General features: G+C 43.2%; 1 protein-coding gene across 1 annotated transcript in view; it reads right to left on the bottom strand.

Annotated features, from left to right (window-relative positions):
• Positions 1-27,798, bottom strand: part of LOC115194080 (cadherin-23-like) — a 752,381-nt gene that overhangs the window by 72,161 nt on the left and 652,422 nt on the right. The window contains exons 41-48 of the mRNA XM_029753428.1: positions 23,246-23,379; positions 22,840-23,049; positions 22,393-22,500; positions 12,027-12,129; positions 11,621-11,746; positions 11,234-11,437; positions 8,847-9,305; positions 8,283-8,399 (exon numbers count right to left, since the gene is read on the bottom strand). Coding sequence (XP_029609288.1) covers positions 8,283-8,399; positions 8,847-9,305; positions 11,234-11,437; positions 11,621-11,746; positions 12,027-12,129; positions 22,393-22,500; positions 22,840-23,049; positions 23,246-23,379 — 1,461 coding nt within the window. The remainder of the gene's footprint in view (positions 1-8,282; positions 8,400-8,846; positions 9,306-11,233; positions 11,438-11,620; positions 11,747-12,026; positions 12,130-22,392; positions 22,501-22,839; positions 23,050-23,245; positions 23,380-27,798) is intronic.

Genomic DNA, 27,798 nt, shown 5'->3' with positions numbered 1-27,798 from the left:
GGACTTTATCGAACAAAACAACATTTATTGTGGACCTGGGATTCCTGGAAGTGCCTTCTGATGAAGATCATCAAAGGTAAGTGAATATTTCTAATGCTATTTATGATTTTAGATGACTCCAAAATGGCGGGTATCTGTATTGCCTAGTGTATATTTCCGAGCGCAGTACTCAGATTATTGCAAAGTGTGCTTTCTCCGTGAAGATTTTTTGAAATCTGTCACAGCGGTTGCATAAAGGAGATGTTCATCTATAATTCTTTGAATAACAGTTTAATATTTTATCAACGTTTATGATGAGTATTCTTGTAAATTGTTGTGCTGATTCACTGGCAGTATTGGAGGCAAAATATTTTCTGAACATCATGCGCCAATGTAAAATTGGGTTTATGGATATAAATATGACCTTTATCGAACAAAAAATGCATGTATTGTGTAACATGATGTCCTAGGAGTGTCATCTGATGAAGATCGTCAAAGGTTAGTGCATAATTTTAGCTGGTTTTCTGGTTTTTGTGACGCCTGTCCTTGCTAGGAAAATGGCTGTGTGCTTTTTCTTGTGTTGGAACTGTCCTAACATAATCTAACTTTATGCTTTCGCCGTAAAGCCTTTTTGAAATTGGACAATGTGGTTACATTAAGGAGACGTGTACCTTTAAAATGGTGTAAAATAGTCGTATGTTTGAGAACTATGAATTATGACATTTTGTGGTTTTGAATTTGGCGCTCTGATTTTTCACTAGCTGTTGAATAGTGTGAACCGTGGGTGGGACGCTAGCGAGGTTAAGAGCAGTTGGAGGCCACGGAAGGAGTGTTGTATGGCATTGAAGCTCGTTTGGAGGTTTGTGAACACAGTGTCCAAAGAAGGGCCAGATGTATACAGAATGGTGTCATCTGCGTAGAGGGGGATCAAAGAATCACCCGCAGCAAGAGCGACATCATTGATATATACAGAGGAAAGAGTCGGCCTGAGAATTGAACCCTGTGGCACCCCCATAGAGACTGCCAGAGGTCCGGACAACAGGCCCTCCGATTTGACACACTGAACTCTATCTGAGAATTATTTAGTGAAGCAGGTGAGGCAGTAATTAGAGAAACCAAGGCTGTTGAGTCTGCCGATAAGAATACGGTGATTGACAGAGTCGAAAGCCTTGGCCAGGTTGATGAAGACGGCTGCACAGTACTGTTTTTTATTGAGGGTGGTGATGATGGTGGTGACCAGCTCGGAAACCAGATTGCAGAGCAGAGAAGGTCTGTAACAGTTTGGGTCTAGAGTGTCTCCCCCATTGAAGAGGGTGATGACCGCGGCCGCTTTCCAATCTTTAGGAATCTCAGACGATACGAAAGAGAGTTTCAACAGACTAGTAATAGGGGTTGCAACAATGGCAGTGGACAATTTTAGGAAGAGAGGGTCCAGATTGTCTAGCCCAGCTGATTTGTAGGGATCCAGATTCTGCAGCTCTTTCAGGATATCAGCTGTCTGGATTTGGGTGAATGAGAAGCAGGGGGGGCTTAGGCCAGTTGCTGCGGGGGGTGCAGAGCTGTTGGCCGGGGTTGTGGTAGCCAGGTAGAAAGAGTGGCCAGCCGTAGAGAAATGGTTATTGAAATTCTCGATTATCATGGATTCATCGGTGGTCACAGTGTTTCCTAGCCTCAGTGCTGTGGGCAGCTGAGAGGAGGTGATCTTATTCTCCATGGACTTTACAGTGTCCCAAAACTTTTTGGAAATAGTGCTGCAGGATGCAAATTTCTGTTTGAAAAACGAAGGCACTTTTGAAGAACAACCAGGTATCCTCTACTGATGGGATGAGGTCAATATCCTTCCAGGATCCCCGAGCCAGGTCGATTAGAAAGGCCTCCTCGCAGAAGTGTTTTAGGGAGTGTTTGACAGTGATGAGCGGTGGTCGTTTGACCGCGGACCCATAACGGACGCAGGCAATTAGGCAGTGATCGCTGAGATCCTGGTTGAAAACAGGATTTAGAGGGCAAGTTGGTCAGGATGATATCTATGAGGGTGCCCATGTTTACAGATTTGGAGTTGTACCTGGTAGGTTCCTTGAATATTTGTGTGAGATTGAGGGCATCTAGCTTAGATTGTAGGACAGCCGGGGTGTTAAGCATATCCTAGTTTAGGTCACCTAACAGTAAGAACTCTGACGATAGATGGGGGGGCAATCAATTTACATATGGTTTCCAGGGCACAGCTGGGAGCCGAGGGTGGTCTATAACAATCGGCAACAGTGAGAGATTTATTTATGGAGAGATGTATTTTGAAAAGTAGTAGCTTAAACTGTTTGGGCATAGACCTGGACAGAACTCTGCAGGCTATCTCTACAGTAGATTGCAACTCCGCCCCCTTTAGCAGTTCTATCTTGACGGAAAATGTTGTAATTGGGGATGGAAATTTCAGAGTTTTTGGTGGCCTTCCTAAGCCAGGATTCAGACACAGCTTGGACATCAGGGTTGGCGGAGTGTGCTAAAGTAGTGAATAAAGCAAACTTAGGGAGGAGGCTTCTGATGTTAACATACATGATCACAAGGCTTTTCCGGTTACAGAAGTCAACAGATGAGAGTGCCTGGGGACACACAGGGCCTGGGTTAACCTCTACATCACCAGAGGAACAGAGGAAGAGTAGAATAAGGGTACGGCTAAAGGCTGTAAGAACTGGTCGTCTAGTGCGTTCGGAACAGAGAGTAAAAGGAACAGACTTCTGGGCGTGGTAGGAGAGACTCAGGGCATAATACCCAGACAAGAGCATGGTAGGGTGTGAGTACAGTGGAGGTAAACCTAGGCATTGAGTGACGATGAGAGAAGCTGCATCTCTGGAAGCGCCAGTTAAGCTAGTTGTGGTCTCCGCATGTGTGGGGGGTGGGGCAAGGGAGCTAAACGAAGCATGAAGAGCGGGACCCTTCATGCCTCGTACCGTGTTAATGAACAGTCCAGTAGGCATCAGCTGTGTAGCCGAGTGATCATAGGGTCCAATAAGCAAAAATGGATGAAACAGGGAGCCGCTCGGCAGTCGTCACTACGCTAGGCGAGCGGGAGACACGGCCGTAGCTGGGTCCTCACCGACATCAACGACACAGAGGCCGGTTGAGAGCACATTGGCCTAAATATGTCAGCAGACCAGTCGTGATGGATCGGCGGGGCTCCGTGTCGACAAAGGGCTCAGGCCAATTGGCAAGAGAGGTATTGTAGTTGGTGTACTTAGTTTGCTAGCCAGGGGAATGGGACTAGCTCAAGGCTAACTGGTGCTTGCTTCTGGACAAGGGTGTTAGCCACGATAGCCACTCGGTAGCAGCTAGCTAGCAGTGATGATTCGGTGTAATGGTCCAGGGCTTGCGGCAGGAATCCGGTGATGTAGTGGGAAAAAAAGCAGTCCGATATGCTCAGGGCTCATATCGCTCTGTGCAAGACTGGCAGATATTATCCGGGCTAAAACGTCTGGTGTCTGTGCTAAAGGTAAAGACTGCTAGTAGTGGCTAACAATGACTAAATTGCTAGTAGCTAATTAGTTGGCTAGCTTCTGAAGGCTAGCTTCTGATGGAGGTTCCAGTTATAAGGTCTAAATAAATAGTAGATCCGTACCACATTGAGTGAGGCAGATTGCAGGAAGGTATATTTAATTTGAAAATGGAAAAAGAAATTGAGATACACAGGACAAAAACAAACACGTCTTGTTGCTACGCCATCTTGGACACATGAACCATTGCCTGATGTGAACAGTGCCTCGTACAAAAGAGATCTCAGAAGACCTAAGATTAAGAATTGTTGACTTGCATAAAGCTGGAAAGGGTTACAAAAGTATCTCTAAAAGCCTTTTTCATCAATCTACGGTAAGACAAATTGTCTATAAATTGAGAATGTTCAGCAATGTTGCTACTCTCCCTAGGAGTGACCGTCCTGCAAAGATGACTGCAAGAGCACAGCGCAGAATGCTCGATGAGGTTAAGAAGAATCCTAGAGTGTCAGTTAAAGACTTACAGAAATCTCTGGAACATGCTAACATCTCTGTTGATGAGTCTACGATACGTAAAACACAAAACAAGAATGGTGTTCATGGGAGTAGACCACGGAAGAAGCCACTGCTGTCCAAAAAAAACCATTGCTGCACGTCTGAAGTTCGCAAAAGAGCACCTGGATGTTCCAAAATATTCTGTGGACAGATGAAACTGAAGTTGACCTGTTTGGAAGGAACACACAACATTATGCGTGGAGAAAAAAAGGCACAGCACACCAACATAACAACCTCATCAACTGTAAAGTATGGTGGAGGGAGCATCATGGTTTGGGGCTGCTTTGCTGCCTCAAGGCCTGGAAAGCTTGATATCATTGACGGAAAAAATGAATTCCCATGTTTATCAACACATTTTGAAGGAGAATGTAAAGCTATCTGTCCGCCAATTGAAGCGCAACAGAAGTTGGGTGATGCTACAGGACAATGACCCAAAACACAGAAGTAAATCACCAACAGAATGGCTTCAACAGAAGAAAATACACCTTCTGTAGTGGCCCAGTCAGAGTTCTGACCTCAACCCAATTGAGATGCTGTGTCATCACCTCGAGCGGTTCACACCAGACATCCCAAGAATATTGCTGAACTGAAACAGCTTTGTAAAGAGGAACAGTCCAAAATTCCTCCTGACAGTTGTGCAGGTCTGATACCAACTACAGAAAATGTTTGGTTGCGGTTATTGCTGCCAATGGAGGCTCAACCCATTATTAAATCCAAGGGTTCACATAGTTTTCCCACCCTGCACTGTGAATGGTTACACGGTGTGTTCAATAAAGACATGAAAACGTATAATTGTTTGTGTGTTATTAGTTTAAGCAGACTGTGTTTGTCTGTTGTTGTGACTTGATGAAGATCAGGTCAAATTTTATGACCAATTTATGCAGAAATCCAGGTAATTCCAAAGGGTTCACATACTTTTTCTTGCCAATAAATATACTAAAAGCTCCTTTGTTAGCTGGTTTTAACTACTCCTACAGAAATGGTAGTCTGTCAGGTATTCAGCAGGAAGGTCTGATTTCACTATTATTAAAACATGACCAAGATGGCAAATATAAAGATCCAGTCTATCTAAAAAACTGGAGGCCTTACACTTCAATGTTGTCATGCAAAAATACTGGCAAAATGCATAGCACTCAGAATTAAAAAGGTTTTACCAGATATTGTTCATCCTGATCAGACAGGTTTTTTACATGGACGATACATTGGAGATAATATACGACAACTATTAGAAATAATAAAACAACATAAAACATCTAAGAAGCCAGGCCTGGTGTTTATACAGGATTTTGAAAAGGCCTTTGATAAAGTAAGACTGGATTGTATTTATAAATAGCTGGTTCCTTTCAATTTCTCTTATAAAATTGCTAAAAGTAATGTATAGCAACCCCAGGTGTAAAATAGTAAGTAGCTGTCATGACTTCCACCGAAGGTGGCTCCTCTCCCTGTTCGGGTGGTGCTCGGCGGTCGTCGTCATCGGTCTACTAGCTGCCACTGATCCTTTTTTCTTTTTCGTTTGGTCTTGTCTGTTTTGAATGTGCACCTGTGCCTTGTTTAGGTTGTTTTGTTTGGGTATTTATTTTTGCCCTACCCGCTTTGTTTCGTGCGGGTTTGTTTCATTTTCCCTGTTTGTATGTTTGGGTGACGTTATTTTTGTTCATTGTGTCATTTAGGTGTTTTCCCTAGACTTCGTTCTAGTGGTGTTTCTTGGACTGTGTTATGGTCCTGTGCCTGTATGTTTTGGATGGACATTATTAAAAACCCTTTCCTCAAATTTACTCCTCTCCTGCGCCTGACTCCTACACCCATCTCTCGTAGAAAGCCGTGACAATAGCGGTTACTTCTTAGAGAGTTTTGAAATGTCAAGAGGAGTTAAACAAGGGTGTCCACTGTCACCATATCTATTCGTTATGGCCATTGAAATGCTAGCTATTAAAATCAGATCAAATAACAACATTAGAGGATTAGAAATCCAAGACTTAAAAACAAAGGTGTCCATGTATGCCGATGACTCAAGGTTCATATTAAGTCCGCAAGCTAGATCCCTGCAATGTCTCATTGAAGATAACTTTTATGGACTGTTTATTTCAAAATGGCCTTTTTGCCTTTGTGCAGATTGCCATGTCTCATTTTCAATTAATTTCTAAGTATCTCTCTTTTTCAAACAAGCATTGCAGAGCTGGCGACAATTTAAATTTCATCCCCCTGAAAAGATAAAACAAATATTTTGGCTGAATTAAATTGTGCTGGTTGATAAAATACCTGTATTTATGGAAAATATGTTTGAAAATGATATTTTGTTTTTAAATGATATTGTAAATTGGAATGGTAGAGTTATGTCTTTTATGGAGTTATCAGAATTGTATGGGAAGGTCTGCTCAATCCAAGATTACAACCAATTGATTACAGCATTACCCCAAAAATGGAGGAAGCATGTGGCAGCGGGAGGAGGTAGGGAACTGGTCCGTCTGCCCAATATAAAGGATCAAAACTGATGGAGGAATAAAAATAGAATAAATAGGAAAGTATACCAGTTTCATTTGAGGACCAGGATGTTGACAGCTGTGCCATACAGATTGCAAAATAGTTGGGAAGAGATTTTTGATGTACTGATTCCATGGTACAGGGTGTATGAGTTGATATATAAAATTATGCAAGATTCAAGATTTCGTGCATTTCAGCAAAAATGAACATACAGATCTCTTGCCACCAACTAAATGTATTTGGGGCATACAATCATAGCAGCTCTGCAGATTTTGTTGTGAGGATACAGAATCAATAGACCATTTATTTTGGTATTGCCCTCAGGTAGCCTGTTTCTGGTCTCAGGTTCAGGAATGGCTGAAAATGCATAACATTGATCTAAAATGGACCCTAGAAATAGTATTGTTGGGAGATCTGGAGAGACCGGGTCAGTCAATTACTAATATACTAATACCCTTAGTAAAAGTATTTATCTTCAACTCGCATTCTGTAGATTTGATTTGATGGATTCAAACTGTATGTTAAATATCACAGCATGGTTGAAAGATACATGGGGTGTAGAAATCCAAAGAGGGTGGCCAGCAGAGATAGGTGGGATGGGCTGAAGGAAGCTGAGGGTTGGGATGTGGAATTGGAGACAAGTGGGAGTGGAGATGCTGGGCGGGGGATAGAATGACGGTCAAAGATAAAAGTAAAAAAATTAAGTCAAAATGAAAAGTATGTTTGAATGACACCGTGGGGCAGTGTTGTAACAGCTAATGCCTGTTTGCCTGAGGATGATGCTGCGCAGGTGTTTGTACACATGCATATACACACACTCTCATTCAAGTTAGAGTCTTGGGGGTGGGGTCTCGGATAGTTGAGGGGCAGCTCTTGGGAAACTGTGGGGGGGATCTTAGAGGGCTGGTGGCCTGGCGGTTGGGAGCTTGTGCCGGTGGCTGATGGGTCGCTGGTTCGGGTCCCCGTTTTTCACCTTGTGGGAGATCTGTCGACATGCCCTTGAGCAAGGCGTTGACCCTGGTTGCTTCTGCAGATCGCTCTGGATGGGAGTCTGTTAGATGACTGAATGTGATCTAGATGGTGAGCGGCTTCACTGCAAGTAGATTGTATGTTTTATAGACGCATTGTATGATACACTGAGAGCAAATGGCAGCCAAAGAGCTGAGCCACAGATCTCGGAGATATACTGCAGCAGGTAACTTTGATTGTAAACTACATCAAACCACATCCACTGTGCACACACCTGTTCACAAAGTTATCTGGAGATGTGGAATCAGAGCATGACAATGTTCTATTTCACACCGAGGCTTGGTGGTTGTCGCGGGTGAGTGTTGGAAAGATTTTTCGCATTGAGAGAGGAACTGTTGTCGTTCACAATGAATGTAAAAAAAAAACAGCATCAAATCTCATTAGTGGTGGTGAGATAAGATACATTATGCCAGACTTATTTTCAATTGACTGTCATAGCCCAACATTAAAAGTATGTGTAATACTGTTAGAATGTTTTTCAGTTGACTGCCATAGCCCAAAATAAAAATGTTAACATTGGCTGTTAATTACATAATTGTTTTCACATGGTTGGGTATCACGAGACCAAAAAAGTTTGGGAAGCATTGCTTTCAACCTATTTTGAGTGTATTGTAGTGATTGTGGTTTGTGTGTATGCTTGTTTTTAGCATGAGGTGCACTAAGTCATTTCCTATAAACTTCTGTTGGTTTAACAAAGTGCTGAATCTTGAGGGACAAAAATAACAAACAAAAGTAGGGTGATTTTAGATGAAGCCTCACCATTAGGTACGCTGACTGACATGTCGATGACATCACTGGCGTTGTCATGCACCGACACAAGGATCTCAAATGTGGCCACCAGCTCTCTGTTGAGTGGGTTATGCACAAACACAGCACCTGTGGGAACACACACACACACACACACACACACACACACACACACACACACACATACAGGTAACATATACACACAATTAACACACACAAATAGGCTCACACACATGCACATGTACATACACACGCACAGGCAGACACACACAGACGCACGCCCACATGCACGCACATACACACACTTACTTATACTGCATACACATGTTTACACAACATCCACAGAATCTGACAGGCAACTACTAGTTACTAGTGTTGGACTAGTAACCGTAAGTTTGCAAGTTCGAATCCCTGAGCTGACAAGGTACAAATCTGTCATTCTGCCCCTGAACAAGGCAGTTAACCCACTGTTCCTAGGCTGTCATTGGAAATAAGAATTTGTTCTTAACTGACTTGCCTAGTTAAATAAAGGTAAAAATAAATAAAAATGATCTACTGTGTTTGTTGACTACTAACCTGTGTGGAAATCGATGCCGAATGACTCTTGCAGCCCATCTACAGGGTTATTCCCATCATCCTTGGCCTCCACAGAGATTATGTAATATTCCAGCCGGGGTCGTAGGTCATGATCCTCCGCGATGAGCGTAGCCACCACCACACCTGGTGGCGTAGACTCGTTTACGTTGATAGTCGTCACGGGTTCAATGAAACGTGGTCGCGAGTCGTTGACATCATCCAGGATGACTGACAGGGTGGCAGTGCCCGACAATGAGGGCGTGCCGCGGTCTGTAGCCAAGATGACCAGGCGGTAGGAGCCGCGCTCCTCACGGTCGAGGATGGCGTTGCCCACCAGAACGGCGCCGGACAGGGAGTCGACTATGAAGCGGTCCTGGGCGCCACTTTCCAGCCGGTAGAGCAGCCAGGCGTTAGAGCCCGAATCAGCGTCACTGGCAGACAGTTGGGTCACCACCACACCTAAAACAGAGAGAGAGGAAAGAGGACACAGGGGTAAGGATAGAACACAAGGGGTAGGTTTCCCCGACATAGATTAAGCCTAGTCCTGGACAAAAAATTATGTTTAATGGAGAAACTCCATTGAAAATGATTTTTGTCCAGGACTAGGCTTAAAGGGGCAATTTGCCATTCAAACAATAAAAAAAGCTGTCACTCCGCCACTGTTTTGGTACACAGCTGAGGGATTGGACTGGAGAAATGGAACCATTCTTAAATTCATAGACAGAGCTATGGATGCAAAGACTGACCATCCGTGATTTAAAATTGTAGAATTATAATAATATAATTAAATTATACAGCGTTTGTTCACAATTTCATTGTTTCCAAGCAATCAAGTAAAACAAGCTTAGATTTGGGGTTCTTACGGGGTACGACTAAGACTGATTCATTTATAAGTTATATTCTTCAAGAATCAATGTGTATATATCATGAATTAAAAAAATTGATCTAGCAATGGATGTATTTGTGCATGTATTTGTGGCTTGGGATGATGTACACATAAGCATGCATGCACGTACATACAGTTGAAGTTGGAAGTTATACACCTTAGCCAAATACATTTAAATTCAGTTTTTCACAATTCCTGACATTTAATCCTGGTACAAATTCCCTGTCAGTTAGGATCACCACTTTATTTTAAGAATGTGAAATGTCAGAATAATAGCAGAGAGATTGTGATGGCCACTCCAATACCTTGACTTTGATGTCCTTAAGCCATTTTTCCACAACTTTAGAAGTATGCTTGGGGTCATTGTCCATTTGGAAGACCCACTTGTGACCAAGCTTTAACTTCTTGACTGATGTCTGGAGATGTTGCTTCAATATATCCACATAATTTTCCTGCCTCATGATGCCATCTACTTTGTGAAGTGCTCCAGTCCCTCCTGCAGCAAAGCACCGCCGCAACATGATGCTGCCACCCCCGTGCTTCATGGTTGGGATGGTGTTCTTTGACTTGCAAGCCTCCCCCTTTTTCCTCCAAACATAACGATGGTCATTATGGCCAATCTGTTTTGTTTCATCAGACCAGAGGACCTTTCTCCAAAAAGTACAGTCTTTGTCCCCATATGCAGTTGCAAACCGTAGTCTGTCTTTTTTATGGCAGTTTTGGAGCAGTGGCTTCTTCCTTGCTGAGCGGCCTTTCAGGTTATGTCGATATAGGACTCGTTTTACTGTGGATATAGATACTTTGTACCTGTTTCCTCCAGCATCTTCACAAGGTCCTTTGCTGTTGTTTTGGGATTGATTTGCACTTTTCGCACCAAAGTATGTTCATCTCTAGAAGACAGAACGCGTCTTCTTCCTGAGCGGTATGACGGCTGCATGGTGTTTATACTTGTGTACTATTGTTTGTACAGATGAGCGTGGTACCTTCAGGTGTTTGGAAATTGCTCCCAAGGAGGTTTTTTCCTGGGGTCTTGGCTGATTTCTTTTGATTTTCCCATGATGTCAAGCAAGGAGGCACTGAGTTTGAAGGTAGACCTTGAAATACATCTACAGGTACACCTCCAATTCACTCAAATGATGTCAATTAGCCTATCAGAAGCTTCAAAAGCCATGACATAATTTTCTGGAATTTTCAAAGCTATTTAAAGGCACAGTCAACTTAGTGTATGTAAACTTCTGACCCACTGGAATTGTGATACAGTGAATTATAAATGAAATAATCTGTCTGTAAACAATTGTTGGAAAAATGACTTGTGTCATGCACAAAGTAGATGTCCTAACCGACTTGCCAAAACTGTCGTTTGTTAACAATACATTTGTTGAGTGGTTGAAAAACAAGTTTTAATGACTCCAACCTAAGTGTATGTAATCTTCCGACTTCAACTGTATACACGCATGAATGCATGACACAGACACACCCATCCACACCAACACACACTCACCAGTGGGGCTGTTCTCAGGAAGGTGCACAGTTAGGCTGGGGGGGTTGAAGACAGGAGGGTTGTCGTTCTGGTCCAGGATTGTCACAGTGAGGGGTACACTGCTGTTGAGCCCCCACACATCCTCCCCCACCAGGAACAGCTCCACCCAAGGCTCCACAAACATCTCCCGGTCCAACAGCGTTGCCTGTCGCACACGCACCACACCTGCAAGGGGGAACAAGGGAGAGGTACAGGCAGTGGCTTCATTGGTGATGACTTCAAAGGTGTTCTAATTAATTGCATGTGTGTATTGTTGTGAGTGAGAGTGTGTGTGTATGTGTTTGAGTGTGCATCTATTAGAGGTGTGTGATTGAGTGATCAATATGTGTGTGTCTGTGTGTCTGTGACCTGTATCAGAGTCCACAGTGAAGAGATCCTGTCTTGTTCCCAGCAGATGGTACCTGACCACAGCGTTGGGCCCAACGTCTTTGTCCTCAGCCAACACTGGTCCGTTCAACACTGACACAGCACTGCCTAAGAGAGGGAGAGATGGAGATAGGAAGATGTGCGTGATGGCAGAAGGGGAGAGGACAGTTAAATACAAGAGTTGAAGAGGGAAAAGCAAGAAAGATTGATGAAAGAGGGAAAGATTGAGATTGGGAAGAGAGAGAAAAATGAGTGATGGAAACAGAGGAAAGCAGAGATAGGTAGTGGGTGCCAAGGTAGGGACAGAGGTAGCAGAGGAATTATACATTATCAATTGAAACAAACAGACACACAGACAGACATAAAAACACACCAGTGAGGCTGTTACCTGTGGGGGAGTTCTCAGTGATCTCAGCCCGGTAGCTGGTCTGTGTGAATATGGGCCTGTTGTCATTCTCATCCAAAACTGTGATCACCAGCAGTTCTGAGTCCTGGAGAGAAGAATGGATGGAGGGAGAGGGTGACAGATTGGGGAGGGAGGGATGGGTGGATGTGGGGAAGGAAGGAGGGAGGGGCAAAGAAGAAGGTAAGAAATGTTCTCAATAAAAAAGCAAATAGCTGTAATTTCCTACAATATTTGAAAGTTGAGTGTAATTGAATAATGCCGTCTATTTAGAGCTGGGCAATATGGAAAAAATCCATACTTGAAAATACAGAGGATCAACAACATTGCATTCACTCCACATTGCTTGCAACAAGAATGTTTAGTAATACTGCTGGACAACACAGCAAAGAAATTCACTTATTGGCCTAATCTGAAAACTACAGGTTTGGGTCAAATCCAATACAACACAACACAGAGTGAAACCCGCTGTATTTTCAAGTATTGTCAAATCCAATCAAATCAAATGTTATTTGTCACATACACATGGTTAGTTAATGTTAATGCGAGTGTAGCGAAATGCTTGTTCTTCTAGTTCCGACCATGCAGTAATATCTAACACGTAATCTAACGTAACAATTTCACAACTACCTTATAAACACAAGTTTAAAGGAATGAATAAGAATATGTACATAAAAATATATGAATGAGTGATGGCCGAACGGCATAGGCAAGATGCAGTAGATGGTATAGAGTACAGTATATACATATGAGATAAGTAATGTAGGGTATGTAAACATTATATAAAGTGGCATTGTTTAAAGTGGCAAGTGATACATTTATTACATCAAGATGGCAAGATGCAGTAGATGGTATAGAGTACAGTATATACATATGAGATGAGTGATGTAGGGTATGTAAACATTATATAAAGTGGCATTGTTTAAAGTGGCTAGTGATAGATTTATTACATACATTTTTCCATTGTTAAAGTGGCTAGAGTTGAGTCAGTATGTTGGCAGCAGCCACTCAATGTTAGTGATGGCTGTTTAACAGTCTGATGGCCTTGAGATAGAAGCTGTTTTTCAGTCTCTCGGTCCCCACTTTGATGCACCTGTACTGACCTCGCCTTCTGGATGATAGCGGGGTGAATAGGCAGTGGCTCGGGTGGTTGTTGTCCTTTATGATCTTTTTGGCCTTCCTGTGACATCGGGTGGTGTAGGTGTCCTGGAGGGCAGGTAGTTTGCCCCCCGGTGATGCGTTGTGCAGACCTCACTACCCTCTGGAGAGCCTTACGGTTGTGGGCAGAGCAGTTGTCGTACCAGGCAGTGATAGGATGCTCTCGATTGTGCATCTGTAAAAGTTTGAGTGTTTCTTCAGCCTCCTGAGGTTGAAGAGGCGCTGCTGTGCCCTCTTCACTACGCTGTCTGTGTGGGTGGACCATTTCAGTTTGTCCGTGATGTGTACGCAGAGGAACTTAAAACTTTCCACCCTCTCCACTACTGTCCCGTCGATGTGGATAGGGGGCTGCTCCCTCTGCTGTTTCCTGAAGTCCACGATCATCTCCTTTGTTTTGTTGACATTGAGTGTGAGGTTATTTTCCTGACACCACACTCTGAAGGCCCTCACCTCCTCCCTGTATGCCGTCTCGTCGTTGTTGGTAATCAAGTCTACCACTGTAGTGTCGTCTGCAAACTTGATGATTGAGTTGGAGGCGTGCATGGCCACGCAGTCATGGTTGAACAGGGAGTACAGGATAGGGCTGAGAACACACCCTTGTGGGGCCCCAGTGTTGAGTATCAGCGGGGTGGAGATGTTGTTACCTACCCTCACCACCTGGGGGCGGCCCGTCAGGAAGTCCAGGATCCATTTGCATAGGGCGGGGTCGAGACCCAGGGTCTTGAGCTTTGTGACGAGTTTGGAGGGTACTATGGTGTTAAATGCTGAGCTGTAGTCGATGAACAGCATTCTTACATTGGTATTCCTCTTGTCCAGATGGGTTAGGGCAGTGTGCAGTGTGATTGCGATTGCGTCATCTGTGGACCTATTGGGGCGGTAAGCAAATTGGAGTGAGTCTAGGGTGTCAGGTAGGGTGGAGGGGATATGGTCCTTGACTAGTCTCTCAAAGCACTTCATGATGACGGAATTGAGTGCAAAGGTAGTCATTTAGCTCAGTTACATTAGCTTTCCTGGGAACAGGAACAATGATGGCCCTCTTGAAGCATATGGGAACAGCAGACTGGGATAAGGATTGATTGAATATGTCTGTAAACACACCAGCCAGCTGGTCTGCACATGCTCTGAGGACGCGGCTGGGGATGCCATCTGGGTCTGCAGCCTTGCGAGGGTTAACTCGTTTAAATGTTTTACTCACGTTGGCTGCAGTGAAGGAGAGCCTGCAGGTTTTGGTAGCGGGCGGTGTCAGTGGCACTGTATTGTCCTCAAAGCGAGCAAAGAAGTTGTTTATTTTGTTTGGGAGCAAGACATCGTGGTCCATGACGGGGCTGGTTTTTCTTTTGTAGTCCGTGATTGACTGTAGACCCTGCCACATACCACTCGTGTCTGAGCCGTTGACTGCGACTCTACTTTGTCTCTATAGTGAGGGAAAAAGTATTTGATCCCTTGCTGATTTTGTACGTTTGCCCACTGACAAAGAAATGATCAGTCAATAATTTTAATGGTAAGTTTATTTGAACAGTGAGAGACAGAATAACTACAAAAAAATCCAGAAAAACGCATGTCAAAAATGTTAGAAATTGATTTGCATTTTAATGAGGGAAATAAGTATTTGACCCCCTCTCAATCAGAAAGATTTCTGGCTCCCAGGTGTCTTTTATACAGGTAACGAGCTGAGATTAGGAGCACACTCTTAACTTCTCTAGATTAGGGGGCAGTATTTTGACGTCCGGATGAAGGTGCCCAGAGTAAACTGCCTGCTACTCAGTCCCAGAAGCTAAGATATGCATATTATTAGTAGATTTGGATAGAAAACACTGACGTTTCGAAAAAACTGTTTGAATGATGTCTGTGAGTATAACAGAACTCATATGGCAGGCAAAAACCTGAGAAATAAATACAACCAGGAAGTGTGGAAATCTGAGGTTGTAGTTTTTCAAGTGATTCCCTATCCAGTATACAGTGTCAATGGGGTAATTTTGCACTTCCTAAGGCTTCCACTAGATGTCAACAGTCTTTAGAACATTGTTTCATGCTTCTACTGTGAATGGGGAGAGAATAAGAGCATATGGAGTCAGATGACTGAGGAAATGACATGAGCTCAATCGCGTGCGCTCACATGAGAGTTAGCTGTGTTCCTTTTCTTTTTTGAAGACAAAACTAATCGTCCGGTTGGAATATTATGGAAGATTTATGATAAAAACATCCGAAAGATTGATTCTATACATCGTTTGACATGTTTCTACAAACTGTAGTTTAACTTTTTTTACTTTTCGTCTGGACTTAGTAAGCGCATCCATTTGGAATAGTGAACCTAATGTGCGAACAAAATGGAGGTATTTGGACATAAAGATTAAGTTTATCGAACAAAACAAACATTTATTCTGGAACTGGGATTCCTGGGAGTGCATTCCGATGTAGTTCATCAAAGGTAAGTGAATATTTATAATGTAATTTTTGTCATTTCTGTTGACTCCAAAATGGCAGGTATCTGTATGGCTTGTTTTGATATCTGAGCGCTGTACTCAGATTATTGCAAAATTTGCTTTTGCCGTAAAGCTTTTTTGAAATCTAACACAGCAGTTGCATTAACCTTTTGAGGATAGGGGGCAGTATTGAGAATTTTGGAAAAAATATGTTCCCATTTTTAACTGCCTCCTACACCAACTCAGAAGCTAGAATATGCATATTATTGTTCAGGTTTGGATAGAAAACACTCTGAATTTTCTAAAACTGTTTGAATGGTGTCTGTGAGTATAACAGAACTCCTATGGCAGGCAAAAACCTGACAAGGTTTCAAGCAGGAAGTACCCTGTCTGACAAGGAGTCATGCGTCTTGCATCTTTTTATTGAAAAGTAAGGATCTTAGCTGTAACGTGACAATTCCCAGGGCTCCAATAGGCTCTCAGAGCCCGGGAAATAACTGAAGGTTTACGAGGGAGCCTCAGGCTGAAACACATTATCACCTTTTGTAAGTGGCTGCTCAGAGGACCTTTGAATGAGGCGCGTGCACGATTCGCTCCTGAGGAGAAATTTTATTCGGCTGTTTAGGCTCAATGCATATTCCCGGTCGGAATATTATCACTTATCTACGAGATAAATGGCATAAAAATTGGTTTTAAACAGCGGTTGACATGCTTCGAAGTACGGTAATGGAATATTTAGACATTTTTGACACGCCAATGCGCCATGCGCGACACCGTGATGAAGCATTCTGATAGTGTCTAGAACTCACGAACAAAACGTCGCTGTTTGGATATAACGATGGATTATTTGGGACCAAACCAACATTTGTTATTGAAGTAGAAGTCCTGGCAGTGTATTCTGACAAAGAACAAGCAAGGTAAGAACATTTTTCTTATAGGAAATGTGATTTTGGTGAAGGCTGACCTGGGTGGGTATCTAAATAGCTAGCCCTGTGATGCCGGGCTATGTACTTAGATTATTGCAAAATGTGCTTCATCCGAAAAGCTATTTTAAAATCGGACATATCGAGTGCATAGAGGAGTAATGTATCTATAATTCTTAAAATAATTGTTATGCTTTTTGTGAACGTTTATCGTGAGTAATTTAGCAAACTGTTAGTAAATTCCCGGAAGTTTGCGGGGGTTTATGCTTTTTCTGAACGTCACATGCTAATGTAAAAAGCTGTTTTTTGATATAAATATGAACTTGATTGAACAGACATGCATGTATTGTATAACACAATGTCCTAGGTGTGTCATCTGATGAAGATCATAAAAGGTTAGTGCTGCATTTAGCTGTGGTTTGGGTTTATGTGACATGATATGCTAGCTTGAAAAATGGGTGTCTGATTTTTTCTGGCTGGGCACTTTGCTGACATAATCTAATGTTTTGCTTTCGTTGTAAAGCCTTTTTGAAATCGGACAGTGGGGTTAGATTAACGAGATTCTTGTCTTTAAATAGCTGTAAAATAGTAATATGTTTGAGAAATTGAAGTAATAGTATTTCTAACGATTCAAAAATCGCGCCACTGGATTTCAGTGGCTGTTACGTAGGTGGGACGAGTTCGTCCCACATACCCTAGAGAGGTTAAGGAGAAGTGCATCTATAATTCTTTGAAAAACAGTTGAATATTTTATCAACGTTTATGATGAGTATTTATGTAAATTGATGTGCTCATTCACCGGAGGTTTTGGGAGCAAAACATTTCTGAACATGGGGTTTTTGGATATAAATATGAACTTTATCGAGCAAAACATACATGTTTTGTGTAACATGAAGTCCTATGAGTGCCATCTGATGAAGATCATCAAAGATTAGTAATTCATTTTAGCTGTATTTCTGGTTTTTGTGACGCCTCTCCTTGCTTGGAAAATGGCTGTGTGGTTTTTCTTGTCTCGGCGCTGTCCTAACATAATCTAATGTTATGCTTTCGCCGTAAAGCATAACATAGCCTTTTTAAAATCAGACAATGTGGTTGGAATAACGAGAAGTGTATCTTTAAAATGGGACATAATTGTTGTATGTTTGAGAAATTTGAATTATGAGATTTTTGTTGTTTTGAATTTGCCTCCCTGCTATTTCACTGGCTGTTGAATAGTGTGTCTGTTGAACGCTCACTGGCTGTTGAACGCTAGTGTCCCACATACCCTAGAGAGGTTAAAGGGAGCGCTCCTAATCTCAGCTTGTTACCTATATAAAAGACACCTGTCCACAGAAGCAATCAATCAATCAGATTCCAGACTCTCCACCATGGCCAAGAACAAAGAGCTCTCCAAGGATGTCAGGGACAAGATTGTAGACCTACACAAGGCTGGAATGGGCTACAAGACCATCGCCAAGAAACTTGGTGAGAAGGTGACAACAGTTGGTGCGATTATTCGCAAATGGAAGAAGCACAAAAGAACTGTCAATCTCCCTCGGCCTGGGGCTCCATGCAAGATCTCACCTCGTGGAGTTGCAATGATCATGAGAACGGTGAGGAATCCGCCCAGAACTACACGGGAGGATCTTGTCAATGATCTCAAGGCAGCTGGGACCATAGTCACCAAGAAAACAATTGGTAACACATTACACATTGAGCAAGGTACCCCTGCTCAAGAAAGCACATATACATGCCCGTCTGAAGTTTTCCAATGAACATCTGAATAATTCAGAGGACAACTGGGTGAAGGTGTTGTGGTCAGATGAGACCAAAATGGAGCTCTTTGGCATCAACTCAACTCGCCGTGTTTGGAGGAGGAGGAATGCTGCCTATGACCCCAAGATTACCATCCCCACCGTCAAACATGGAGGTGGAAACATTATGCTTTGGGGCTGTTTTTCTGCTAAGGGGAAAGGACAACTTCACCGCATCAAAGGGACAATGGACGAGGCCATGTACCGTCAAATCTTGGGTGAGAACCACTTTCCCTCAGCCAGGGCATTGAAAATGGGTCATGGATAGGAAATCCAGCATGACAATGACCCAAAACACACGGCCAAGGCAACAAAGGAGTGGCTCAAGAAGAAGCACATTAAGGTCCTGGAGTGGCCTAGCCAGGCTCCAGACCTGAATCCCATAGAAAATCTGTGGAGGGAGCTGAAGGTTCGAGTTGGCAAACGTCAGCCTCGACACCTTAATGACTTGGAGAAGATCTGCAAAGAGGATTGGGACAAAATCCCTCCTGAGATGTGTGAAAACCTGGTGGCCAACTACAAGAAACGTCTGACCTCTGTGATTGGCAAAACCCTTGTTGGCACCAAGTACTAAGTCATGTTTTGCAGAGGGGTCAAATACTTATTTCCCTCATTAAAATGCAAATCAATTTATAACATTTTTGACATGCGTTTTTCTGGATTTTTTTGTTGTTATTCTGTCTCTCACTGTTCAAATAAACCTACCATTAAAATTATAGACTGATCATTTCTTTGTCAGTGGGCAAACATACAAAATCAGCAGGGGATCAAATACTTTTTCCCTCACTGCATACTGACGCTTAGCTTGTTTGATTGCCTTGTGGAGGGAATAGCTACACTGTTTTGTATTCGGTCATGTTTCCGGTCACCTTGTCATGATTAAAAGCAGTGGTTCGCGCTTTCAGTTTTGCACGAATGCTGCCATCAATCAATGGTTTCTGGTTGGTCCACGTGATCGAAGCATTCTTGAAGCATGGAATCCAATTGGTCGGACCAGCGTTGAACAGACCTGAGCGCGGGTGCTTCCTGTTTTAGTTTTTGTCTATAGGCTGGGAGCAACAAAATGGAGTCGTGGTCAGCTTTTCTGAAAGGAGGGCGGGCGAGGGCCTTATATGCGTCGCGTAAGTTAGAATAACAATGATCCAGGGTTTTGCCAGCCCGGGTCGCGCAATCGATATGCTGATAACATTTTGGGAGCCTTGTTTTCAGATTAGCCTCGTTAAAATCCCCAGCTACAATAAATGCAGGCTCAGGATATGTGGTTTCCAGTTTACATAGAGTCAAATGAAGTTCTTTCAAGACCGTTGATGTGTCTGCTTGGGGGGGAATATACACGACTGTGATTATGATCGAAGAGAATTCTCTTGGTAGATAATGCGGTCGGCATTTGATTGTGAGGAATTCTAAGTCAGGTGAACAAAAGGACTTGAGTTCCTGTATGTTGTTATGATCACACCACGTCTCGTTAATCATAAGGCATACACCCCCGCCCTTCTTCTTACCAGAGAGATGCTTGTTTCTGTCGGCGCGATGCGTGAAGAAACCAGCTGGCTGTACCGACTCCGACAGCGTGTCTCGAATGAGCCATGTTTCCGCGAAACAAAGAACGTTACAGTCTCTGATTTCTCTCTGGAAGACAACTCTTGCTCGGATTTCGTCTACCTTATTGTCAAGAGACTGGACATTGGCGAGTGGTATGCTCGGGAGCGGTGTGCGATGTGCCCGTCTACGGAGCCTGACCAGAAGACCGCTCCGTCTGCCCCTTCTGCAGCGCCGTTGTTTTAGGTCACCGGCTGGGATCCGATCCATTGTCCTGGCTGGTGGGCCAAACAGAGGATCCGCTTCGGGAAAGTCGTATTCCTGGTTGTAATGTTGGTGAGTTGACGTTGCTCTTATATCCAATAGTTCCTCCCAACTGTATGTAATAAAACCTAAGATTTCCTGGGGTAACAATGCAAGAAATAACATAAAAAACAAAATACTACTTAGTTTCCTAGGAACGCGAAGCGAGGCGGCCATCTCTGTCGGCGCCGGAAGACACCAGGTGGCAGCATCATGTTATGGGTATGCTTATCAACAACTGGGACTGGGGAGTTTGTTAGGATCAAATTAAATATGAAAGGACCAAAGCAGAGGTAAAGAATTATAGGAAAACCCTGGGGTGGAGATTTATTTTTCAGCGGGACATTTACAAAAATGTCAAAACCAAAGACGCACCAAAATGGCTTTTCAATATGTATTGAGTGGTTCCTGAGTGGTCCAGTCTCAGTCCTGACTTACAGTGCATTCGGGAAGTATTCAGACCTCTTCACTTTTTCCAAAATGTTTTACGTTACAGCCTTATTCTGAAATTGATGAGGGAGTAAAAAAACATACATCTACACACAATACCCAATAATGACAAAGCAAAAACTGTTTTTTAGAAATTTTTACAAATGTATACAAATAAAAAAATCTACATAAGTATTAAAACCATTCACTCAGTACTTTGTTGAAGCACCTTTGGCATGATTACAGCCTCGAGTCTTCTTAGGTATGACACTACAAGCTTGGCACACCTGTATTTGGGGAGTTTAGGGTCATTGTCCTGTTGGAAGGTGAGCCTTTGCCCCAGAGGTCCTGAGTGCTCTGGAGCAGGTTTTCATCAAGGATCTCTCTGTAATTTGCTCTGTTCATCTTTCCCTCAATCCTGATTAGTCTCCCAGTCCCTGAAAATCATCCCCACAGCATGATGCTTGCACCACCATGCTTCACCATAGGGATGGTATTGGCCAGGTGATGAGCGGTGCCAGGCCAAAGAGTTCAATCTTGGTTTCATCAGACCAGAGGATCTTGTTTCTTATGGTCTGAGAGTCCTTTAGGTGCTTTTTGGCAAACAGGCTGACACACTCTACCATAACGCCTGATTGGTGGAGTGCTGCAGAGATGGTTGTCCTTCTGGAAGGTTCTCCCATCTCCACAAAGGAACTATGGAGCTCTGTCAGAGTGACCATCAGGTTCTTGGTCACCTTCCTGACACAGGCCCTTCTCTCCCAATTGCTCAGTTTGGCTGGGCGGCCAGCTCTAGGAAGAGTCTTGGTGGTTCCAAACTTCTTCCATTTAAGAATGATGGAGGCGACTGTGTTCTTGGGGACCTTCAATGCTGCAGTTTTTTGGTACCCTTCCCCAGATCTGTGCCTCGACACAATCCTGTCTCGGAGCTCTACGGACAATTCCTTTGACCTCATGGCTTCTTTTTTGCTCTGACATGCACTGTCAGGTGTGGGACTTTATATAGACAGGTGTGTGCCTTTCCAAATCATGTCCAATCAATTGAATTTACCACAGGTGTAGAAACAAGTTGTAGGAACATCTCAAGGATGGTCAATGGAAGTAGGATGCACCTGATTTTTATTTTATTTTAATACATTTGCAAAAATACAAAAAAAACTGTTTTTGCTTTGTCATTATGAGGTATTGTGTGTAGATTGATGAGGGGAGAAAATAATGTAATTCCTTTTAGCATAAGGCTGGAACGTAACAAAAAGTGGATAAAGCGAAGGGGTCTGAATACTTTCCAAATGCACTGTATATTTTGCTTGAAAATCTGAGACAGCTTTTGAATATAGCTGTCCATCAATGACTCCCAACCAAATTTTGTGAACTTGAACACTTTTTACAAAAACAATGAATATATGTATGTTGCCATAAGAGTTGCAATTTGATAGAATCTTATTCAAAATGATTCACAGCTGTAAAGACATGCGCAATCAAGACATTTTACATTTTCACTTTGAAAATGTAGAATAGGTTATGTAGATCTGTATAAAAAAATCTGATTGAATCTGTTTTTATATTTAATTATAAAGACTCAGCAAGAGGTGTGTAGACTTTCACTAGGCATTGTAGATACTCAATGATAAGATTTGTGTACGATTTTGCAGAATTTTGGTAGCTTGCAGCTGAGGAAGCAGTGGCTTGACTTTGCCAGTAAATAGCGTATGGGCTGAGAGGGGGGTATGTGTGTGTGTGTGTGTGTGTGTGTGTGTGTGTGTGTGTGTGTGGGTGGCAGTACCCGGCGAGCGATGCGGGGGTTCTCAGGGTTGTCTTTGACTGTAATGGCCAGTCTGTACTCTGCCACCCTCTCTCTGTCCAGAGGCCTGTTTACCTGCACCACCCCTGTCTGAGAGAGAGAGAGAGAGAGAGAGAGAGAGAGAGAGAGAGAGAGAGAGAGAGAGAGAGAGAGAGAGAGAGATGATAGAAATGAGTATACCCTTCCCTTTTCAATGCCTTTCTATGACTTTCTATTTATTTCTCTGTCTAGATTTTTCTACCTCTCCTCTATCGGTTCTACCCCTTTACTCCCTCTCCGTAACCCTTCTTCCTTTATCCACATTTTTCCTTTTTCCCCTCTATCCCTTTCCCAACCTTATCACCCTCTCTCTCCTTTTCCTCCCTCACATCGTCTTTCCCTATCCCCTCCTTCCCTCCCCCTCCATCCCCTGCTTTCCCTCCCTCTCACAGTGTCGTTGATGTAGAAGGCGCCGTCGCGGTTTCCAGCAGTGATGTTGTAGGTGAGTAGGGCGTTGCGTCCACTGTCTACATCCTGAGCTCTGACCCTGGCCACCGAGGTGTAGACGGACGCCCCCTCGCTCACACTGGTGTTGTGGGGCAGGTTGAGCAGTACGGGGTCGTTGTCATTGATGTCCAGAACATGGACACCCACCACCACCTGGGAGATGGAGGAGACACAAGACAGGGTGGCACTTAGTCTTTGTGTGTGTGTGTGTGTGTGTGTGTGTGCGTGTGCGTGTGTGTGCGCGTGTGTGTGCGTGCGTGCGCATGGGCACATGTGTTGTGTTCATTGAAGTGTCTGAGCATGTTAGAAGGAAGCACCACAAGATCAGTGCATGTCTGTGCGAACACACCATGCTGCTGCGTGGTGGTTTGCCCAGGTCTTTGGCCATGACAGTGATGTTGTAGAAGGGTGTGGTCTCTCTGTCTAGCTCCACATCTCTCCTCACACGCAGCTCTCCCTCCACTGGAGATATCACAAACTCATCTGAGAGAGTAAGAGAGAGAGAGTGAGAAAGAGAAAGAGAACGAGAGAGAGAAGGAGGGCATGATTAGTTGGTTACTAGCCGTATATACTGCGCACACATACACACACACACGGACGGAAGCTCACCAGCATGCTTGCACACACACACACACAATAACCCATCCCCTCCTCCACAAAGATACACACACATACATCCACCGCAACTACGGCTGTGTCGGTCATTACATTTTCTCAACCGGTAACTGTCATGCAAATAAATAACCCAGTCAGTAATACCAGCAACCATCCAGGGCCTCGTTTCCCAGAGCCTTCATAGGGTTAAGATTGTCATTAGAACCATTTTACAATGTATCTTTAGTAGCTAAGCTGTTTCCCAGAACCTTCGTTAGTAATGTGACTCTTTGAAACCTTTGCACATTTAAAGCAGCCAAAGTGCATCGTTAGATGTTTTGCATTTTATTCTCAGTAGATATCAGCTAAACATAGAATCAATATGTTTAGGCTAGGTATCTGTCTGACTGTGACCGCTGATAACTTTAGAGCGAAGTTGACTACAAATTCAAAGTTGCCAATGTAATTGCAATTATTACAAACAATTGAAAGATAAAACAATACTTCAAATGAAAACTGATATGACTGCATTAAAAGATAAATAGGCTACATTGGCCTATATACTTCAATCATATTAAAATCATATTGAGTTCTATTTTGCCACTAGTCTACTGTCAAATCTTTTGCTCAATATGTTTCATGACGTCCTAGCCGTGTCTGAATCCTGGCTTAGGGAGGTCACCAAAAATCCTGAAATTTCCATCCCTAACTATAACATTTTCAGACACGATTGAACTGCCAAAGGGGGGGAAGTTGCAATCTACTGCAGAGATAGCCTGCAGAGTTCTGTTATACTATCCAGGTCTCTGCCCAAACAATGAGCTCCTACTTTTAAAAATCCACCTTTCCAGAAACAAGTTTCTCACCGTTGCTGTTTGTTATAGACCACCTTCTGCTTCCAGCTATGCCCTGGACACCATATGTGAATTGATTGCCCCCCATCTATCTTCAGAGCTATTGTTAGGTGACCTAAACTGGGACATGCTTAACACCCCGGCCATCCTACAATCTAAGCTAGATGCCCTCAATCTCACACAAATGATCAATGAATCTACCAGGTACAACCTCAAATCCGTAAACAAGGGCACCCTCATAGATATCATCCTGACCAACAAACTCCAAAAAGTTCTGGGACACTGTAAAGTCCATGGAGAATAAGAGCACCTCCTCCCAGCTGCCCACTGCACTGAGGCTAGGAAACACTGTCACCATCGATAAATTCATGATAATTGACAATTTCAAAAAACATTATTTCTACGGCTGGCCATGCTTTCCACCTTGCTACCCTTACCCTGGTCAACAGCCCTGCACCCCCCACAGCAGCCCAAGCCTCCCCATTTCTCCTTTACCCAAATCCAGATAGCTGATGTTCTGAAAGAGTTACAAAATCTGGACCCGTACAAATCAGCTGGGCTAGACAATCTGGACCCTCTCTTTCTAAAATTATCCGCTGCAATTGTTGCAACCCCTATTACTAGCCTGTTCAACCTCTCTTTTGTATCGTCTGAGATCCCCAAAGATTGGAAAGCTGCCGCGGTCATCCCCCTCTTCAAAGGGGGAGACACTCTAGACCCAAACCGTTACAGACCTATATCTATCCTACACTGCCTTTCTAAGGTCTTCGAAAGCCATGTTAACAAACAGATCACCGACCATTTCGAATTCCACAATACATTCTCCGCTATGCAACCTGGTTTCCGAGCTGGTCACGGGTGCACCTCAGCCACGCTCAAGGTCCTAAACAATATCATAACCGCCATCGATAAAAAAAACTCAACAGCCTTGGTTTCTCAAATGACTGCATCGCCTGGATCACCAACTACTTCTCAGACAGAGTTCATTGTGTCAAATCAGAGGGCCTGTTGACTGGACCTCTGGCAGGCTCTATGGGGGTGCCACAGGGTTCAATTCTCAGGGCGACTCTTTTCTCTGTATATATCAATGATGTCACTCTTGCTGCTGGTGATTGACTGATCCACCTCTACGCAGACGACACCATTCTGTATACTTCTGGCCCTTCTTTGGACACTGTTAACTAACCTCCAGGCAAGCTTCAATGCCATACACCTCTCCTTCCGTGGCCTCCAACTGCTCTTAAATGCAAGTAAAACTAAATGCATGCTCTTCAACCGATTGCTGCCCACACCTGCCCGCCCATCCAGCATCACTACTCTGGAAGGTTCTGACTTAGAATATGTGGACAACTACAAATACCTAGGTGTCTGGTTAGACTGTAAACTCTCCTTCCAGATTGTATAAAGCTCACCGCCATTGGACTCTGGAGCAGTGGAAATGCGTTCTCTGAAGTGATAAATAACGCTTCACTATCTGGCAGCGCGACGGACAAATCTGTGTTTGGGAAATGCCTGGAGAACGCTACCTGCCCGAATGCATAGTGCCAACTATAAAGTTTGGTGGAGGAGGAATAATGGTCTGGGGTTGTTTTTCATGGTTCGGTGAAGGGAAATCTTAATGCTACAGCACACAATGACATTCTAGACGATTCTGTGCTTCCAAATTTGTGGCAAGTAAAAACAAAAAATCATCAATGATTTTCCAAACCTGTAACGAGTTTCTAGCCCAAGGAAGGGTATTTGCTTTCTCTATACATCACTGCGAATCTCACAGTGTTCGAAAATCACTGTTTTCAAAATGTTTAACTTTTGAAGATGTCATACGGTATAACTTTTTACTTTACTTTAACTTCTCTTCAAACATGTGCCGTTTTCACATATGTAGACACTGGTATCGTGCTGGAGATAATGAAAAGGAGATTGAAAAGTGGTGGAGTTGACCTAGCAGATATTTCTTCTATAAAATAACTTAATACTGTAATGAAAACAGGACATTTGTTTTGACGATAACATATTACTGATGTTTAATGTGGAATGTTATGATGAATGATACTGGAACATTCATGAAAGGGTTATGAATGATTTCATAAAGGTGTTGTCAATGCATATGCATGTATATCCACTTTGGTACACCCCCCAAAACACATACCCACAAATACACACAAATATAGACTCAAACTGTATTACAAACACCAGCATGCACACACACTCACCGGAACACATTGGCACGTGACAAAATAACACTCACACACACACACATAATCAGGCAATAATTTATTTCAAAATAAAAGTATATTGTATAATGGAAACATGTGTTTTTGTTGTTACCGTACCCAACCCTACGACACAGAAACACAGAACAGGCTTGGAGCAAAACAGGGTCAGCCTTGAACATGTAGAAGTTAAGGGATAGCATTTGAAAAGTGATGTAGGTGTAATTTTGTCACACCCTGATCTGTTTCACCTGTCTTTGTGATTGTCTCCACCCCTCTCCAGGTGTCGCCCATCTTCCCCATTATCCGCTTTCTATTTATTCCTGTGTTCTCTGTTAGTCTGTTGTCAGTTGGTCTTGTTTGTCAAGTCAACCAACGTTTTTGTCTCAGCTCCTGCTTTTCCCAGTCTTTTTTTCTTGCCCCCCTGGTTTTGACCCTTGCCTGTCCTGACTCTGAGCCAGCCTGCCTGACCACTCTGCCTGACCCTGACCCTGAGCCTGCCTGTCATCCAGTACCTTTGCCCCACCTGTAGTTTACTAACCCCTGCCTGCCTTGACCTGTCTATTTTTATTTTTTTATTTTATTTTTTAATCTTTATTTTAACAGGGAAAACAGACTGAGACCTGGATCTCTTTTACGGCTGTGCCCTGTGTAAACATGTTGACATATACAGTTTTAGGCATACAGACAAGAACATTTCAAACATACAAAACAAAGACACAATTCAACAGAAACAATCACAGATAACATCATATTGATCCTCCATAACATTTTTAAAATGGGCAAGGGACACCAGAGTGTCTAACTTAAGTTGGATCTGCAGTTTGTTCCATAAATAAGGCGCAAAGGAACTAAAGGCAGTCCTACCCAACTCTGTGGAGACCGCAGGAGTCTCTAATGTAATCCACATCTGTGATCTGGTTTTAAAATTTGTATATCTAGTTGAAATTAATGATGATATATATGGAGGTAGTTTTAAAAGAAGCGCTTTATAAATAAACAAGAGAGCATGTTGCTCTCGCCTCACAGATAGAGAGGCCCAACCCACATGTTGATAAAGGATACAGTGATGAGTTTTGTAACTATGACCCGTGATAAACCTGAGTGCACAATGGTAAATAGCATCCAGTGGTTTTAATGTGTTTGCCGATGCATGCATATAGATAATATCACCATAATCTAAAACGGACATAAAAGTAGCCTGCACAATTTGTTTTCTATTTACAAAGGACAGACAAGCC

This window comes from Salmo trutta, chromosome 5, assembly GCF_901001165.1.
Source record: "Salmo trutta chromosome 5, fSalTru1.1, whole genome shotgun sequence".
Taxonomy (NCBI): Eukaryota; Metazoa; Chordata; class Actinopteri; order Salmoniformes; family Salmonidae; genus Salmo; species Salmo trutta.
This window is presented reverse-complemented; position numbering and strand designations above follow the sequence as displayed.